Consider the following 20458-nt stretch of genomic DNA (forward strand, 5'->3'; position numbering starts at 1 on the left):
TACAGCGAATTGTTAGCTCTTTTTTTTTATGCTTAACTCTAAGCATCTGCCTGTGATTAAAATTTCCACAAGCACTCAAAGTCCTGACCCTGGAAACTCTTCACTTTTGTATCCTGACTAATCCCATGCAGAGTCTTACCCTGGGTTTCAGGGCCCTGAAAGTGCTATTAGGTCCTTAGCAGCTCCATCTGGCACCTTCACCCACAATCCCCGTCTGTGGGCCCAGGCTCTCCATCATTATGCACCTCCATCGCCATCCCTGGGCCTTCAGCCTTTACCTGAGCTTTCAACCTTTGCCCTAGGCCCTTTAGCCTTTGCCCATGCTACTAGTTCTGCTAAGAGCTAGCTTCTACCCCTTCTCCTACTGATTGTGGAACTACACTGTACACAGATTGTTGCCTAGATGGCTCCCACCTCACAGCTTGCCTCCTGCCATAGAAAACAATCACAGAATTATTTGAGCTGGAAGGGACTCTTAGAGGCCATTGATCAGGGACACCTACAGCTTGATCCCACCACCTCTTTGAGCAACCTGTCCCACTGTCTCTGGTCAGTTCTCTTGGACAGACTTCAGACGCATGTCATAGCCCTGTCTTTGGGGTTGCCACCTCTTGCTCCTGATTAGATTCTCTTCCTCATTGCTTTGCTTTGCCTGGGAGAGTTGATGGAATCTGTTGCCATCACTGTACTCCCACTCTGTGGGAGAGCACCCTGTTTGGTTCAGGGTCACTCTCAGCTCACAGAGCCTCTCCCTTAACAAGCAGGCAGACCTTGCTGCTCCCTGACACTCAGAGAGGCAATTCAGTCAGTAAAATTAATAGTTTCCCTTGAGATCATTAGGCTTTGGATCGACCCATGGAAAGTTTTATTTAAGACAATGAGAATATTTGTCTTCTGCAAGATGAGCCCTTCAGTTTCTTCACCGAAATTTCTCCCTAGGTGCAGGAGAACTTCAAATGCTCTGCAATAACAATGCAAAGAAATATGAACGCCTAGTGCAGTGTCATGCTTCTTAGTCATGTGTGCTATTTTGACTTCTTTTTAAACAAATTAGAACTGAGCCATCTGAACATACCTTTCAAATTGCAGAGAATGCAGTGGGATGTCAAAAATATATCAGTTCTTGGCCAAAAAAAGAAAGACTGATTTATTAAGTGAACTTTGTACCTTATCTATTTACAAGGCACAAAGTAATCTGATAGAGATCTAGGACCTCTGTTCCAGAGAATTGAATTCTCCAAGGAAAATCTATGCCAGCGCAAGGAGCTGGAATCATTCTCTCATTATAAAGGCAGGGATGAGATAATAAAAAAGGGAAGAAAGGGGACACTACAGAGTAATACATGTTATACCGATTATCTTATCACACAGCAGCTACACCAATAGTGTTTTATAAGATGTGTCAGTTTTCTGGCTTATCAGCCTTCTTGGAATGGTCTGGCTATTAAATTCTCTCAGCTTCAAAACAGGGTGACCACATCAAAACTTCAAATTAGGAACAGTTCCTGGCCTGTGTCAACCCCAGAGACGTGTCTGGGAATTGATTGAGAGAATGCTAATCGATGTAGACCAAAACTGTACCAGAACTTGTTTCAGTGATTAATCTGTACAGTTAAGAAAGTTCACAAGAGGGAAAATGTCCTTGGAACTATTTAGTTTACAGAAGTAGCTTCAGTCTCCCAGCAATGCACTATTCATCTTCACCTTTTACAGCTGAATGGCAGAATGGTGCACATTTTGCTGACCCCTCTCTTGTAAGTTTTGATACCACGGGAAAATCAAGGTCGCAGAATCCCTTGATATTAACTGATCTCAAGTTGAAAATGTCACTGATCAGATTCGACTCTTGGTCACACTGACCTAGATGACTTGAGCAGAACTGCACACCATGCAGTGCAGGAGGTGCAAAGCGGAGGATCTGCTCAATCAGTCTGAACTTATGTTCTGGCCACCTGTCTGCCAGTCTGATCAGAACCCATGTTAACTACTGGCCTCGCTGCATACCTCATCTCAGGCTTAGCCAGAACACATGCATACCTCCACCGAGGACACCATACAAGCAAGGACAGAAGAAGGAAGGAGTGCTGTGACATACTAGATGTGGTAGTGGTGAATACTACATCGACAAATATGTAGATCAGTATTACTTCAATGACCTGCAATTCTTTGATGGTTTTTCCAAACCAATGGAAAGGGCTGAACATAAAATCAGAATCAACTCTAATGAAATTCTGGTTTTGCAATTATATATTAGGATACAACATTTTTCCATGCATGTGGGCTCCCCATGAAAACTCTGAGAATTAAGAAGTTACCTTCTTTAAGTTTTGCTTTATGGTTGTACTGTCTCTCTCCACAACCTTCATCATTTCTTGGCTGGCCATATACAAGATGTTGGCTGCAGAAAAAGAAACATGCAACAAAGCAATTACATGGCAAATCTTTTACAGAAAGCTATGTGGACCCAATCCTGCAAAAAAGTAAGGCAATTAGAGCAGTCCTCAATTTGATAATCCCACTGAAAAGAAGCCCACTAACAGAAATGGCTGGATATACCTTACTTAATAACCTAGAAAAAATACAAAAAATAAGTCACTCTGACTCCATATTTTATTAATGGAAACAGAAAGACAACATTGGAACGTGACTCCATTCACTTGTCTCACAGTCTTCTGAATCAGCCTCTCTCCAGACTAGAGAAGGAACTTTGATGACTACCTGTCACTACATACTTTAGAGGGGTAAACATACATACGACAAATCATTGGTTACGTGTGGGCTTATAAATACAAAGCACATGTTAAACGACACCATTAATCACTATATTATTAAGTCACTGACATTTCCAAATGAAAGTCATTCAAATATTCAATGCAAAAAAAAATTATATACATACTGAAAATAATGGTAAATACAATATCATCAAAACTTGCCATCCTGAATAATATTGATGCTACTTACCCAAGCAGGACTAGCCACACTTTATAAAACCAAGGAAAGACTACTAAAGGATAAATAACTCTTAAGTATTTCTATTTTCAGGTCCCAGATTAACTGAAAACATTCTAAACTATTAATTGATTTGCTGAAAAAAAAAAGGAGAAAAGGGACACACACTCATGATTTCTTGAAACACGAATCAAAGAAGTTTTGTGTGCAAATAGTTAATGATAGTATTAGGCCTGAAATTACTACGAGACAGGGGTAATACATTCTCAAAATGTGTGATAGCAAAGGAAATAGCAATTAGACAGTTCTTTGGTGGTGGTCAAAACATGGAGCTGGCTAACTTCCATCAGCGCTCAAAAGAAACAGAATGCCACTGGAGAGATGAGCAATGGCTCCAAAGAGAAAATGTTAAAAGACAAAACCAGTGCTCTCAAGTGAAAAACAACATCCTAGGAAGATCTATCCACTTCTGAGTCAGCCAAAGAAGATGCAATTCTGTTCTATGCCTGCAGAGTTCTGGCTTTCTCAATTAAACGCTGAATGCAGCTAATGTCAGACAAAAGGGTCGCAGATGTGACAGCATATAAACAATTCAGCAAATCATGCTAAAATATACTTATCCCACTCTATTATGCCAGGCAGAAGGACCTCAGTGTGGCTCTGTGTCCTGCAACCTTGTCATCTAACCCTGTGGTACGAGTGGCACAGTCGGTGTACCCATCTACATCTAAGTTCAAGTCCTGATACTTGTCTTCTTTTTCCTAATTCAGCTCCAGACTCTGCTCAAACAATTTTTTGCACCTTTGCACCTTTGTTTTTAGAACACCTTAGAGTTTGCCTTCAAAAATCACCTCAGAAAACCTTGAGTAAGAGGTACAAAAGAACACCAACAATTCCTAGTGTATTTCATTAACTTCAGATTGATTCCTGTTTCTAACGTGTCAAATGTGACTTTAATGCTCAGAATTCTCACCTATAAATAAAACTATCTGCCTGTTAAAAGCACTGCTGTGTGCTAGAAAGAAAAGCAATACATCTAGTCCAGCTCCCCTGTGGTGAATAGAGACACCTACAGCTTGACCAGGTGCTTAGAGCCCCATCTAGCCTGACCTTGAGTGTCTTCAGAGATGGGGCACCAACCACTGCACTGGGCAAGATAACCAGGTAAAGGTTTTCATTAGTAGGACACAATGAACAGCCAGCTTACAGTCAGAACTTCTGCCATTACCTTGCAGAATCTGCAGTGAATGAAAGGCAGGGACGAACATCCTGTTGGGAGAACCTGTCATATATCTGTGTGCTCAGTGTTACTGGGATTCTGCATGCAGCTCTCTACTCCCAGATCAGGCATACAGCACAAATGAGAGTGTGGGCAATACATAAGTTAAGTGCTCCTGTGCTCCCTATCTCTCATCTGACAAGATTCTCCATCCTACCATCCTGTTCATATTCCTGCAGTAAGAAAATAAGAAATGAAGTGGAATTCACACACTTAGTAAGTAATTAGTCAGAAAGATCCTGAAAGTAAACTAGCAGAATAGTAACTGCAAAGGTAATAATGACACTAATTGGAACTGCCTCTGAAGACTTGTATAATGTGTAAGAAGAGGAACTGGGAAGGCAGGATTAAGCTGAACCGGATGAATGGCAACGTTCAAGAGTCTCTTTCAACCAAATAGAAATCTTTAAAATTTGGGAAACCTGATCTCAGGGAAGCCAATAAACAGGAACTTAAACTTCAGCAGGCGTTAAGTAAGAGGAAATTGCAAAGAGTGAAAGTAGGTTTCCAAGAACAAACACCACAAGAATTAAAAATAAACAATAAAATATTTAATCATATCAGAAACAAGAAGCCTGCAGCAGAACTGGGGAGTCTCATGGAGAGTCACAGGCTAAGGGAGCAGCTAAAGAAGATAGTTACACTATTTGGAAGTTAAATGATTTTCCTTTTTATGCATCAATCTTTCTTGTTCAAAACATTCAGGTGGTTTCTACTCTGTATGCTCTATATGCTTTTCCTGGCCACAACAATGATTTCTCTTTGCATAACGAGGTACCATGAAGTACCAACAGTGGAGAATACAGAATACATCAGAAAAGTCAGGGTAAGACAGAACCTATCAGAGTTTTAAAGAACCTTAAATACAGAATTGTTGAGTTCATGGCATTCCTACTGCATAAGAAAACAGTGTCCAATCCCTACTGATTTTACAAAGGAAAATAGCATTTTCCTGATCCATAATTTCTTGAACACTTCAGTAAACACAACCAGATGACAATAATTATTGGTCTTCCAAATGCTCTCTGTAACAGATTCACACTATAAACTGTAGATGAAGGTACGCAACTGTGAAGTGAAAGGATTAAGCAAATGGATTAAGGAATATTTTGGAAGCAAAGAAAAAAGATTAGATCATTTTCATCACAGAAAGGAATAAAGTCTAAATTCACCCCAAATGTGGTAAAGTAGTGATTACTACCAATACGTGTAAATAATCACTGAACACAACTGGTGAATTGATCATTTATGGGGTGGGTTAATTCACCTCCTCAGATGGCTCTTTATCCTGAGACCTTAATCATCTCAACTTGAGTTAAACATCTGAACTGAGATGAGTCCTGGCCTGAGATTTAGTCCAGCTTCATGTATAAAGTCATGGGTTACTTATTCCTTAATGGTTTGATGTTTACTAACAGCATTTGTTCAGGTAATTTATGTTAGTCAGTTTGTGAGGCAGGCAGTGAGAAATGTGAAAGTGACCTAAAAAGCAGCGAGAAAACATCAACTCAGCAAACAAAATTCAAATTCATGAAATGTTAAATAGCTTATATGCATAAAACTATGCATGAACTACTCTTTTTCCTTAGAAGCTTCTAAATTAATGTAAGGAAGGAAATCAGAAATCCTGAGGCCCATAAGATGAATGTTATTCACTGTGCACATTTACTCAAAGATACAATGAAATTATACATTGTGTTCCATAAACAACAGGAATTTGACAATAGAGAATTCTGCAGTACCATTATATATGCCCTATAACATGACTGCATCTGAAGCAGTGCTCACACTGAGTGTCACAACCGCTGTGGGATACGGCACAATTAAGAGCAGCGGTGCAGTCAGAGAAGTAAAGACGTTACCAACAGAGTCACAATATTTATTATACAACTGTTTTTCCATGTTTTATGCCATTGAGTTGTATGCCTTTAACTACAAACTTCACTGCCACAGAAAGTGCTAAGCATGGATCTTTGCCATGGAGGCATTCTCATCCAAGCATGCTGCTGCCCTAAGCTCATCATGATGCAAGTCTTAGGGCAAATATATATATGAAAAGGTGGTTTATTTACATTTCTAACCATCTTCCTCTTTCCTGATCCCCACTTTCCAGTCACACAGCTGTCTGACAATTGTTTCAGGTATGTCCTACTTCTTGAATGTTGTTATAAGGATATTGTGGGAGACAACCTAAAAATCCTTATTAAAGTCAAAATATCTACTGCTTTCCTTTAAACCACATTACCTTGTAAAGCTATACTGAAAGAGATACCATTCTAGAGCACAAACAGTAACTTTCTTCTCTCTTGCTGATGCAACTTCTTCAGAGAAGCTATTTTTCTCATGAGCAAAAGTCACAAGTTCAGGGAGAAATCCCTCTGCTATTTCCTAAACTATACTCTGCTAACCTTGGCATTTTTTGAATACTTATCTCTTTCCTTTAAAAAAAAAAAGGCAAAAAAATAAAAAAAATAATTAAAAAAAAGCTTTTCTGTTTCATTATTACATGAATTATTACCGAGCTGCTTTTTCAAAGGAAATAATTCAGAAGAATTCACTTCTTTTTTTGTGCCTAATTATAAAGCCATCTCAAATGGCTTCCAGGGACTGTTACTTTGAGCAGCTCTGAAAATCAGGCTGTGAAGTGGCCACAGTAAGAGAAGACGAGACATATAAAAGGAATGGACTCAGAAATCTTTCCTTAGCCTGCGTGAAGGAAGATTGCCTTGTGAGATCTCCTGGTCAGTGCCTGCTACCTGACGTACCAGCTCTTGAAAATTTCCCATCAAGTGCAAATGTTTGTCTTGGCTGCACGTCTGTTAAGATTCCCAGGATCATTATCAGGACTCCTACAGCCTCGAAAAATGTTCACGGGTTTTGACTGCCATGACTTCAAGGATGATCTAAAATGAAACCCAGAGCCCATGTGCTCTGAAATTCCTGAACGACAAAGCAGCCTCACTGAAACTTGCAGAATGAGTCACTGCACAAAATAAAGCCCATCCAGGAGCTTGCAGGAACCCAGTTTGAAATGCTAACATGGGAAATCCCCATAATTGACGATGTGGAAGTTGTATTGTGGTTGTCACCTTGGCATCCATGCTGAAATGTGGAGAAATGCAGCTTTGGTGTTTTGGCATTTACTACTGTATCTCACCACTTGCTGAAGTGAGAAATGTATGCATTTTAAAATCATCAAAGAATAAAATCTTCAAAGTAACCTGATAAAGAATACATCAAAACCAGTGCTAATGCCTAAGTACCCAAAGTCAGGATACACCTTATGTTATTTAATTTGTTGATCTTCAATAAAGCCACAATGGATATTTGGTTAAGCTGTAATAACTTCATCTTGTCGTAAAATGATGGTGTATACATCAGTGTTGGCATGAGCTTTACAGTGTTCTATATGAAGCAAGACAGTTCAACTTCCTTTCTGAAGGGCAAAATTAACTTATGATTAAGCATGAAAATATTTGTCACTTAGAGGACTCACTGAGGCACAGCAACAATGAGATGTGTGAAGATGATCACCAAACTCATTGGTTCCTTTGGAAACCTGGATATTTAGGTCTCAAAATGAGAACTGAGCTTTCACAGAAATGAATTTGATCACTTCAGAACTCTACTAAAAAGCAGACATGAAGAATGGAAAGCATGTTACCCAGCAAAGATAGGTTGAAAGAATGAGGCCAGGGTTGAAACCTAAATCCTGGCTGACAGTGATGAATCATCTCCATCTACTGAGAATGCATGAACTCCAGTGCTCTTCTGAAGACAATCTGGAAGGAGCATTATTTTTTCAACCTTTGCATGAATGGCAAAAGCCCTTTACCTCTATGTTCTCTGTTTAGTAAATGAGATCTTAAATGGTTGGTCTTGAATCAAAGACTTCTGAAGGCATAGAAGATCTCCAGCTTCTCCTGCTGAAGTACTTTTGTTCATCAAGTTTCACATCCTAAGGCCAATGTTAGCAATTTTTTCACCCTGAATTTTCTTGGTCTAATTCCATTCTTTTAATTCCTTATGCAGGTCTGATACATTACAACATGGCCTAGGTCACTGGAATAATCCAAAACACGGAAAGCAAAGAACATAACATCAGTCTCCACAGGGCCCAGGCCTCTGCAAATATCCACTCATGTGGGTATTTTACGTAGTAATTAGGAAAGGAAAAGGACTTCTCATGCGCAAATGAAAGAAAAGAATGAAAAAGAAACAGAGGAAAGAAACATGTCAGTGTACTTGGAAAAGCTGTAGAAGTCCACATCATTTTTTATAGTCAATTTCATTTCAAGCTGCTGATACCTCTTGTAATTCATAACCAAGTAATTAGAATTTAATAATGAAAAAATCTATTGTTAATTATATATAATCATAAATAATAAGGTCTAACAAGTTAGAAGTGAAATCAACGTTTCAAAAGGCAAATACCATGGACGCCATGATTTTAACTCATAATAACTTCTCAAAATAGCATAACTTCTTTCTATGCAGATCTTTTATATATGCCGCTTCACAGACTAACCTGAAATGGAAGCCTTTCATTTATTCACAGGTCAGATTTAAGAAATTAACTGCCAACTTACTTTCTCCCCATGATCCTGCCAATGACCTTTCTCCTGCCCCAGTAGGATCATTCCCTCTCCATGGATTAAAGGTGATTAAGGATCAGTGTCAGTTTAGTCTCATACATTTGCTAAGCAGAGACAACAAACTGTGCCAAAACATGTTTGATTTATTTGTGGTGTTTTTGTGATAGAGGAACTCTGATTGGGCTCAAATCAAGGATCCAGAAAAGAAAAGAGTGCTTTATATCATTGGTAGCTCTTTAACCCAGAGTGTCACAGCAAGGACTTAATATCCTTCAACTAAATTATTAGTTTTCACAAACAATAATGACTGAAATCAATCAAGCTTTTCAGTGCTTAGGGTTATTTAACCACCAATTCAATTAGCCAGTTGTTAGGCGAATACCTGCATCTACAGAGCTCAAACAGACTGATGTATCCCCAATGCAGTCAAGCAAATGAAATCTGAAATAAAAGATTTCCTGATTCAGAAGAAACACATGTTTAGCAGCGTTGTTATTACTTTCTGAAGATTTCAGAACTAAACCCTGAACTGATACGTTGTCAGTTGTCTCTATGGATATGCTGGAAGCTGGAAAGCTGTGCTAAAGTGAAGAAACATGATTCCAACCTGGGAGAGATAAACTTTCTTTTTACATTTGAATCTTGAAGTGAGACAGAGATTTCCTGTTCTGGCACTGAAGAATGTGTTTTTTCCTCAAGACTTTGAACTTCTTGTTTACTGAATGTCCAAAGATCATTTGCTTGCTTATTTGCAAGAAAAAGATTAGATTAAGGCTAGATTAATTATAAACTCACACTGGAAACTGAGTGGTCACATAATGCTGTCTGTGGAAATGAAAGATATTCCATAAAGACAACTATGTTTCAACACAGAAAAAAATGACTTCCACATGGTTGCACATATCAATAAAATATGAAGTGGAATTCACTATCAAACCTTGCCCTGATAAACTTTGAGAGACATACGTGCCCATCAACATTTAAAAATTGAATCTGTGCTGTGGTGGCATGTTGATCTTCCTCTGTGTGGTTTCGATCTGCACTCAGCATCTTAACTACATAAAAACAATACTGCAATCTTTGCTATGCTAAGGAGCTGAATTTACTGTGACAGAAATAATAGACAGAAAGAGATGCCATACAAATGAAACAGCAGAAACAATACAAAGGACAAAAGATTGACTCAATTGGCTAAGTACTTAAGGAAATAATCAGAACAGTTCCTTTTCCAACAAAAACGAGTGGTTATGAAGATAGCTCCAATCTAGACACTTTAATGGATACACACACACATTCTTCAACAGCCTGTTCAACAGACTAATATAAATTTTACCCTACAAAGGGTTACACGAGCTCATTTCATTTCTCCACTGCTGCTGGCTTCAGATAATGTTGACTCTATCAACAAGATTGTGGCTGTAGGTGTAAATTTATTATGCCCCACACATCAAAATATTGCTCTATTTTGTAACTTAGTAGGAGCTATGCTTTGGAATTGGTACAAGTTGAAACAGGAAGCCAGATTTTTACGCACTATGTGATTTTCCAAGGTGGACAAATTCACTCATACAAATGGAGTGGAGAAAGACTTCATATGCCCCCTACTTCTGGCTTCCTCTGATTCTGTTTTTCGCTTACAGAGAACCTGTTTCAGATGCATTTTTTTTTCCCCTCATTTTTCTAAGTCAAATGCCATTTAGCCATTGCATTCTTCAAATACCATTTTCCAACTGGCTTCTGTCTTCCCTCATGTTTTGGGTGTTCAATATGTATGATTAGAACCCACAAATATGAAATGAAAATCAACAAATATTTAGAACTCTCTTAATAAACTAGAACCAATATTTAAAGCTCCATATTACCGGAAAGGCCTCATGCCTTTAAGGTTTTACCTCTAAGAACAATGCCTATATTAACTGGCAGGATGTTTAATAGAACATTTAAGTTAGTGCGTTAATTCTTACGTTTGTCCAATTTCTAACTAATTTTTGCACACCACTTGTCACTGTGGATGAGAAAATTGCACCAGTCCCCCAGGAAATCCCATGAAGAATTCCATTCTTATAACTAACAGAAGTCTACTCTGAATCTACTCTTTTGCACTTTATTTCTTGCTAACACAGATATTAAGTTATTCTCCTTTATTTGAAGACTCTTATGCTCTCGACATCTCTCCTGTTTAATCCAAACAATTCTAATTTATTATTTTTTCAATATCTGTCATGGGATTCACATGCAAGATGTGAATATCTTAAGTTTAATTTTTCTCCCTTCACATCTTTTCCCCTCTCTGAGCCTCTCGTTCTTGAGTGAGTTACATCTCTTCATATTGATAATCTGATTTTGTTAGTTAACCCATCTAGGTCTGTTATACCAATTAATAAATAGTATTAAGGCTTGCCACACTAGTTCATTTTTCATACTTTAGTAATTTACATTACCTGCATACTGCCTGGCTCAGCCACTATTTCTTCACAGCACTGCTTTGAACTCTTAGAAGATCTTTGTCTACCTTAATTTCACAGTGTTCAGGAGGGCACTTCTACTCATAACTATATGCAAGTTTTTGTTGTTGTTGTTGTTTGTTTGTTTGTTTTTAATTTTTCCTGATAAACTCTTAATCAATTATTATTTACTCAATATGTCATTGTGAATAATATCTTCACATCTTAACAAGCCAAAGCTCCCATGATGTCAATCATGACAGTGATCCAGCCTCTGTAAAGCCGTGCATACTTGCAAATATTCTTTTTAGGAAGTACAGTGGTTTTAATAACCATGTCTTGAGCCTTGTCAAGAACAAGAAATCTCATTCCATTGTGATCATTGTGATTAGTTGTAGCAATCTTTCACTATATATAGTTTGTTTCCATGCATCTTTCTTTCTCACTCTGACTTTCCAGTTTCCCAGGACATTTCTGATGCATTTCTGCCTTGAAAAACCATCATTTACTGTCTTTATTTATTATTACTATTATTATTATTATTTTTTTTTTTTTTCACAGAACGCATCTGCTATTTCACCATTTGCCATTTAATTGCTTATTGCTGTTACTTTAGACTACTATTTGTGTTGGCCAAGGGCTGCAGTAAAGACTGGGGACACATTTTGTCAGGTACTGGCAGTGCTACACATAGAAAAGCCTGAAATGATGCTTTCTTATGTCGCACAAGGGAATTCCAAAGAACCTCCAAAAATTCTTGGTTTCCCTCTCCCACAGTGCTTCACTGAGGCCTCTCTTAGTAAATCTGCCTGGCAGCAGGATAATTTCACAATAATCTGCTATTATGAAATGCCTGAGAAATATTTTAAAACACACAAAACATTGGCAAGTTTTAATCCCCATTCCTGGCTTCATTAAAGGTAAATTGTACAGCATATAAGTAAATTTACAATTTGTTGGTAAATGTAGCAAAAGGGAAGAGATCTTACTGAAAACTGACTGCCTGGTTATAATTATTTCTTAGTTAAGAATTAGGAGGACTATGCAGGACTGCTTACTCTCAGAGTAAAGAACTTCCCCCTGACATCCAACCTAAATCTTCCCTCCTTCAAAACATTTCCCCTTGTCCTGCTGTTATCTACCCTTTCAAAGAGTTGACTCCCCCCCTGTCTGTAGGCTCCCTTTAGGTCCTGGAAGGCTGCAATGAGGTCACCCTGCAGCCTTCTCTTCTCCAGGTCCCAGTCAGGAGTTTGGCTTTCAGTGTGTCAGAGGCTATTCAAGCTATCAGGAAAAACATCCTTTCTATCCCACAGATTTAACAGTCTATTTCTAAATCCGCGGCTGTACAGCACTGAATTGTAGATATGCAGGCAGAGGTTGGCTTGTTTTTCTGGGTGAGGGAAATGAGGTAGAAGAAGAAAATAGTTTAATTTCAATGGGAAGATTCTTGCCAAGGATTACTATTTTCATGCACAACAGAAAACCTGCACCTTGAAGTGTTGTAATATGACTCTTTCAAATGTTCTCTCAACTCAAAAGTCAACTTGCTTAAATTGCAAAATGCTTCATCAGGTCTAATTTGGATTCTCATGCTAAACTGAAGTGCCTTGCATAAAGCAAACTGAGCTTCTGAAAATATTTTTCCTCAGGGACCGTACTACTATCTGGTCGGAGATTTTTTCCTGGTCAGTTGCCTATCTTATTGTAAGGGTCTTCACAGGAGTGTGACACCAGTTTCCTTTCCAGCTGATCCTTTGCTCTTAAGGAAGCAATCTCTGTCATTCTTCAGACAGACTCAGAACACAGCGGTACAAACTAATAATACCAAACAGCAGTGTAATTTCCTATGGGGAAAACATATTTTCTGCTGGTAATTATTGCCAACAGCAATCTTGGAAATATCGTATAACATTGTTTAAAACATCAAACAGAAGGAACTGCTTAGTATCAAGGATGACTAAAGCAGGAACATGGGCATCTACGCATGCACACACACATTAGATAAAATGTTGATGTTTAGAGGCCTGAAGATGTAAACATTGACTTTTGGTGCTGGTTCAGTTTATGCTTGAATTTAGAATGAAAATATACCAATTAATACAGAACAATTAAAAGAAATAGGCAGAACTAGCTGCATTTGTTATGACAGACTTATTTAATCTGCTTGGTATTAAAGCTGCAGAAAGATCAGAACTACACAAGAAAACCAGTCAGCTGTGCTTGAGGAAGCGTAGTAGCAGCTGATGGCAAAAAATAAACAGAAAGTAATTCAACAATTATATCCAGGTGCCTTACAAACAATAGGTGCTTTGTTAAGGAGTGTGAAAAACACGAATTTACTTTGTGTGATGAAGCATGTGCGCTAGAAGTGAGGTGTGTGACCGAAACCGAAATGTCTGTGGACTTAATCCTGCTCTGAATTACTTAGAAGCAACTGCCATTATCTTCAAATGACAGAACTAGCCCTCAGCTGGGGAAATTAATCTTCATTTTAAGCTTTCACACAGAGAACAGTTGGCTGGGATGATGAGATTTGGTTGTGGCATGGTTGGACTTGATGACCTTCGAGTTCTTTTCCAACCTGGGTAATTCTATGATTTCCCTCCTATGAATGGGGTGAACTTCTCGCAGGTGAAGAGGATTTAATTGTCATGAAAACTCATTGTAAATACATTTAAGCATTGCTGTAACCAGTAAGCAATCTCCTGCACCACTGGAATTGGTCAAGATAAACCAGCATTTCCTCTGAAGACCTATAACAGTGCTACAGAGAGATATTCATCATGTCAAAGAACCAGGAAGGCAGACAATGAGCACTGGCGAACACTGTCCTGACAAAAAAGCAAAGCATGTCGTGGATGGTTAGTCTTTTTTAGGAGAGACAGGCCAGCAAGGCCAGGTGCTGGGGTTTCTCTTTTTATGAGAGAGTAATTAAACTGTATCGAGCTCCACCTGGGGGTGAATGATAATGGAGTGGAGAGCTTGTGGGTGAGAATTAAGGGGCAGGCTAATATGGGTGACACTGTTGTGGGTGTGTACTACAGGCCACCTGATCAGGAGGAGGAAGTTGATGAGGCTTTCTACAAACAACTGGAAGCAGGCTTGTGATTCTGGGGACTGGTTCTTATGGGGGGTGGGGGGGATTTCAACCATCGTGTTATTTGTTGGATTAGCAACATGGCCAGGCATGCGCAGTCCAGGAGGCTCCTGCAATGTACTGAAGATAACTTTATAATGTAGGTGGTAGGGGAGCCAACAAGGAGAGGTGGGCTGCTGGACTTTGACCTTACAAGCAAGGAAAGTCTGTCTGATTACGTGTGCTGGGGGCAGCTTAGGATGCAGTGACCATGAGATGATGGAGTTTGGGATTCTGTGTGGAAGAAGCAAAAGCAGTAAGTAGGATTGCAGCCCTGCTCTTCAGGAGAGCTAACTCCGACCTACTCAAGGACTTACTTAGAGGTATCCCACGGGCTCTAGAGTGCTGGAAGGAAAGGGAGCATGTGAGAGTTAGCTGACATTCAAACGCCACTTCTTCCACACTCAAGATCTATGCATCCCTCAGAGTAAGAAATCAGGGAGAAGTGGCAGGAGACCTGCATGGATGAGCAAGGAGCTCATGGATAAACTCAAAGGGAAGAAGGTCCACAAAATGTGGAAAAAGGGCCTGTCCACTTGGGAAGAATATAGGAATGTTGTCAGGGCCTGTAGGGATGCAATGAGGAAGGCTAAGGCCCACTGGGAATTTTATTTGTTGAAGGTGGTAAAGGATAACAAGAAAGGTGTTTTTTAAGTATGGCAACAATAAAAGGAAAACTAGAGAAAATGAGGTGGGTGCCCTGATAAGAGTATGCAGAGATATTAAACACATTCTTTGCTTCTGACTTTACTACAAAGACTACCTCTTGGGAATCCCAGATCCTGGAAATCAAGAGAGGCAGTCAGAGGGCAAGGGAAGACTTCCCTTTGGTCAAGGAGGATATGGTCAGAGACCATCTAGCCAAAATCAGTGCACACAAATCCATGGGCCCCAATGGGATGCACCCACACTGCTGGATGAACCAGAAGAAGTGATCACTGAACCTTTCTCAAACATCTTTGAAAAGTCATGGAGAATGGGAGAAGTGCTTGAGGATTGGAGGGTAGGCAGTGATGCTTCAGTCTTCAAAAAGGGCAAGAAGGACGATGCAGGAAACTACATGCCACTCGGCTGCACTGATATCCCTGGAAAGGTGATGGAACAACTTGGTTTTGATACCATCTCCAAGCAACTGGAAGAGAAGAAGGTTATCAGTAGTCAGCACGAATTCACCAAGGGAAAATTGTGCTTGACCAACCTGGTAGCCTTCTACGATGTCATCAGTGGCTGGGTAGATGGGGAAAGAGCAGTGGATGTTTTGTACCTTGGCTTCAGCAAAGCTTCTGATACTGTTTCTCACAGCATCCTTGTAATGAAGCTTGGAAAGTGCAGGACACATAAGTGGACAGTAAGGTGGGTTGAGAACTGGCAGACAGGCAAAGCTCAGAGACTTGTCATTAGTGGCACAGAGTCTAGCTGATGGTCTGTAACTAGTGGTGTTCCCCAGGGGTCAATGCTGGGTCTGGTCTTGTTCAACAATCTTCATTAATGACCTAAATGGATAGTGTCATAAAGTTCGGTGACGATACAGAGCTGGGAGGAATGGTTGACACACCTGAAGGCTGTGCTACCAGTCAGCAAGTCCTGGATAGACTAGAGAGCTGGGTGGAGAAGAACCTGTTCAGCAAGAGCAAGTGTAGAATCTTGAAGCTAGGGAGAAACAACTAGAGGGATGACCTGCTGGAGATGAGCTTTGCAGAGAAGGATTTTGGTGTTCTGGTAGACAACAGGTTGGCCATGAGCCAGTAGCACGCTCCCATGGACAAAAAGGCCAGTGGTATCCTGGGATGTCTTAAAAAGAACATGGTTGAGGGAAGTGATCCTTCCCTCTCTATTCTGCCTTGATGGGGCCACATCTGGAGTACTGTGGAGTACTTTAGGAAGAGTCCAGGAGAGGGTGACAAAAATGCTCCAGGAACTAAATCACCTGCGATATGAGGGAAGGCTGAGAGACCCAAGTCTGTTTAGCCTAGAGAATACTGAGAGGGGATATGATCAATGTTTATAAATATGTTACGTGCTGGAGGTAATTGGATGAGGCTAGACTCTTTTCAGTGGTGTGTAGTGATAGAATCACAGAACCATAGAACTCCCAACCAGTGAACACAAGTTATGGCAGAACCATGAGCTCTACTTTCGATATTGTTGGAGAACTTCAAGGAGACACCTCTCAGGGAAAAGGCACAAGTCTACTGTGGGATCTTTTATTTGAACTCAGGGAGCTTTGTACTGAGCCTTGGGAAAACAAGGTGACAACAGACAGATGACAGTGGATAACCAAAAGCAACTGGTAGCTGCTAGCATTTAACTGGCACTTATTTTCAACATCCCTTCCACTTCGTTGGTTACCCTTTCTTTTTTAACTCCATTTGCAAGGTATTGCTAGACTCCTTGCAAGTCTGTGGGAATAAACCAGATCCCTAGGGATGAAACCCCACCAGGGGGTGAATAAACAATCTCCCCTTCCAAAGCCAAATCCCAAATGGGCCTCACATTTCACGGAAATTATCAGCAGTTCCACTATCAAAACATTCACGCCTTATGAGTAATATTTATGATGGGAGTCTTTTACATTGAGTTCTTCCCCCCAAAAGAGGAATAATTAACAAAAATAAAACCAATGAGAAATTTCCACATTATTACTATTATTTTCATAAGATTTTCACAGGAAAGTAAAAGGTTTTTGCAAGTAATAAAAGTCCTTGTTAAATGTCTTTCTTTCTTTTGGAAATAGGGTAAATTATGAAGCAGATTGACTTTAAAAATAAATAGGACTATAAATATATAAAAGTCATTGCTTTCCTCCAGTAATTTAATATGAGCATCCTACTTCTAAATGAGGAAAACTTTAGTTCACTCCCAGAAAGAATAAAGCAGATGTGAGCTTTTTCCATCGGCTGAAGTGCAGCCTTGGTAAGGTAAGTTGTCCGACAACATTAAACAAACATTTTAGTCAGGCATCACACAGGAAAATAAACAGTAGCAGAGGAAACATGAAAATATTAAAGACTGTTATTCTTTGGCCCCTTTTCCTGTGAAGCAGGTGATAAAATATTACTATGTTTCCACAGGTAAGGAAACACTCTTAAACACTCTGCAGAAATACATATTACGATCATCACTTAAAATGTCAGAAGTGGATAGGACTCAACTGTGACAGCACACAGGAGCCTGCAGAGAAACACGGCAGGAACAGATTTAGCACACTGGGTCAGAAATGTAGGCTGCCTACAGCAGCCTTCTCACTCTGGGCAGTGTGTGGTGGTTGTAAATTCAGATACAGGCAAAAAACGACTTGTCAGAAATGACTCCTGATTTCAGGAAATTTTTCTCCTGAATATTATTTACTTAGAAGCTAGTGAGAAGGAGAAAGGTTGTCTGATGTGTTGTTTTGACCTCTTTATGCCCCGTGGAGTATCAAGCAATGCATACAAGTAGAATGAAGACCTGCTGAGCTTCATCCTTGCGTGCATGCTATGCTATACTACACTGTCCAGATATAAACGTATTTAGTTTACGTAGATACAGTTTGCTTATCATGCTGGCAACTTCATCTCTTCATGAAGTTCTGTCTACCTATACATCATCTCTGAAAATCTATACACATTTAGCTATAAAAGTAGAACTAATATCCTTACAATGATTTATTCACTTAGGCAGAAGTTTACCTGTCTAGCTGACGAGGTTTGTGCAAGCTGCTAATGACGAACATGTCTAAATATTTATTTATAAGGTTAGACTAATGGTCGAGAAGGCTTAAGATCTAAAACTGTTTCCTTGAGATATACCTCGTACATTTCTCCCTATGATCAGCTGTGGGGTGTGGGGCAATAGCTCACTCACTGCTTGTCTTGTGCGATGCTCCTTGATGCTCACTGGTTGTCTTGAATATCAAGTTATTTTTAAAATGGTTTTGAAATAAAATGGCATTGCTAGTTCAATGTGAACTAAGAGGATAAATTTGACTAACACTACATAAACTGCTAGTAATTAAAAACCTCCAGATCCCACAGATGAAACTGTAGAATATAATATGCAATACCCCCTTGGCCTTAAATGCCTCAATGGAGAGTTTAGTTCCATACGACTCCAACCAAAAGAGTTCTGCCTTCTGTGCTAGAGTTAGAAGGGCTCATTGCATCCCCCATTCCTTTAAAAAGTTCAGGTTTAATTTCAGTGTGAGAAAACACCACTGTACATAGCTTTCTAAAGAACTCATTAGAGTGAGCAAAGCGCTCTTATTTCACCACTTCACATGAGCTTATTTATAAAATGCTTGCCTAATACTTTAAAAATAATATATATAGCTCAGAAAAAAATCAACTGAATAATTGGAGTGGCCCAGAAGTGTCAGAAAATTAATGCCACGCTGCCCTTACCTATGTATTTTAGTTAGATAGGTACTTCTACTAGAGTTCTCAGAATGTTTCCTGTTTTTCTTGTCAGGAAGTGGAAGCAAAGATGTAAAATGAGTTTTCAAATAAGGTAGGAAGCAAACAATAGGACTGCGTCACTAGAAACAGCAGCTGTAAATTTTAATGCAGTCAAAGCTTAGGATATCTGGCTGTCCTTCCAGCAGCAGGGGTACAACTCAGAGCACGCTGATGCCAGCAGCAAGATGAACAGCCGGTACCTACAGAGAGGGATTTATCTCTTCTAAGCTCAGATAGCTTTGAGGCACCACAATTCAAGAAGGACATATAAATATTAGAGAGCATCCAAAGGAGGGTTATGAAGATGGTGATGGATTTGGAGGGCAAGCTGTATGAGGAGCAGGTATGCCTGCACATGGGCAGATGAAGACCACTTGTATCATATTTAACATCTCTTCGTTTAAGAAGAGAGAACTGGAATAGAAACAGATCTCAAGATATGATAACTCCCATGGTGGGGATAATTCAAACATAGTATTAAATTTGCCAGTTGGAGACAAATTTTTGTAACAACTGAGTTAATGCAAAGGCTTACATTCCATCATAGAAGTAACTAGAAGCCTACATTTCACTGGCTTTTGATACACATTTGTCTTCCAGAAGCTACTTGCTAGTTCAGAAAATTTTATCCTATGATAGAACTTCCTTCTCTGTGACACTGCAGACACTGCTGTCCTGTACACACGAGGAACAGAAGTAGCCTCGGTTCTCTCAGCTGGCCATCTAATTTCCCACACAGCATTATGGACTGTATGCAGTTTCCTAACTTAGGCTTCAGAGTAGTTTGCCTAACACTGCCTTAGCACTAAGCATCTCTGATGCTTAATCTTCACTCCTTGTCTTCTTAACAACATCTCTTGGACTCATACAATAAAATGAAAATCTAATGTCTCCAGCTTTCATTTGTGTGACAGCTGAAGCCACTCTGAAACTTTCAGATTTCTGAGTTCCCCTTCCCAACCTTCATGAATTCCACACAGCAGACCTTTTCCCCCTTCCATTGCTCTCCAGCATTCTGTATTCCCCTGCTCAGTGAATAGGTTAAACAAACAGGGAGATTCCTCAAGGGAAGTCACAGGTTCAAGATCACAAAGGACGACCACGTTTGGGCCAGTTGGAGGTTTTTCTTGCTATTGTGCTTATCTGTATCTTCCCTGTCATCCAGACGTTAACCTCTGACCTGTGAGTCCGCCTCTCGAAAAAGCCTTGCAGTGTTTACCTATTATGTAATGTCTGTGCTTTTGTGGAAATTCTGCAGAAACAAATGGAGGAAGTTTGCCAGTCAAACTGGTGGACAATAAATCCTGTCCTATGTAGATAGAATGGTTTACTGTCACTGTAAGTCTGCTACTGGCATCTGTCACCAAAGAAATGTTTACAAATTTCAACAGGCTGGAATGCCAAAGCGTTCCAGTATTGAACAACTATACAATATTTGTGGAATAACCATTGTGGTACAGTACAGGGTATCCTTGTTTGGCCAGCATGAATACACAGAATGACATTTCAGATAACTCAAGGTCACTAATGTTCCATTTTTCTGCCTATTCATCCCAGACATTCAGGAATGCAAGCATCCCAATTCCAGTTAGTTGTCATACTTTTTCTTTGCCAAATACTTA

General features: G+C 39.6%; 1 protein-coding gene across 1 annotated transcript in view; it reads right to left on the minus strand.

The window, feature by feature from the left end:
• LDAH (lipid droplet associated hydrolase) overlaps positions 1–20458 on the minus strand; it is a 98534-nt gene that overhangs the window by 12564 nt on the left and 65512 nt on the right. Inside the window, exon 6 of the mRNA XM_015859555.2 lies at positions 2316–2398. Coding sequence (XP_015715041.1) covers positions 2316–2398 — 83 coding nt within the window. The remainder of the gene's footprint in view (positions 1–2315; positions 2399–20458) is intronic.

Source organism: Coturnix japonica, chromosome 3, assembly GCF_001577835.2.
Source record: "Coturnix japonica isolate 7356 chromosome 3, Coturnix japonica 2.1, whole genome shotgun sequence".
In the NCBI taxonomy this organism is placed as follows: Eukaryota; Metazoa; Chordata; class Aves; order Galliformes; family Phasianidae; genus Coturnix; species Coturnix japonica.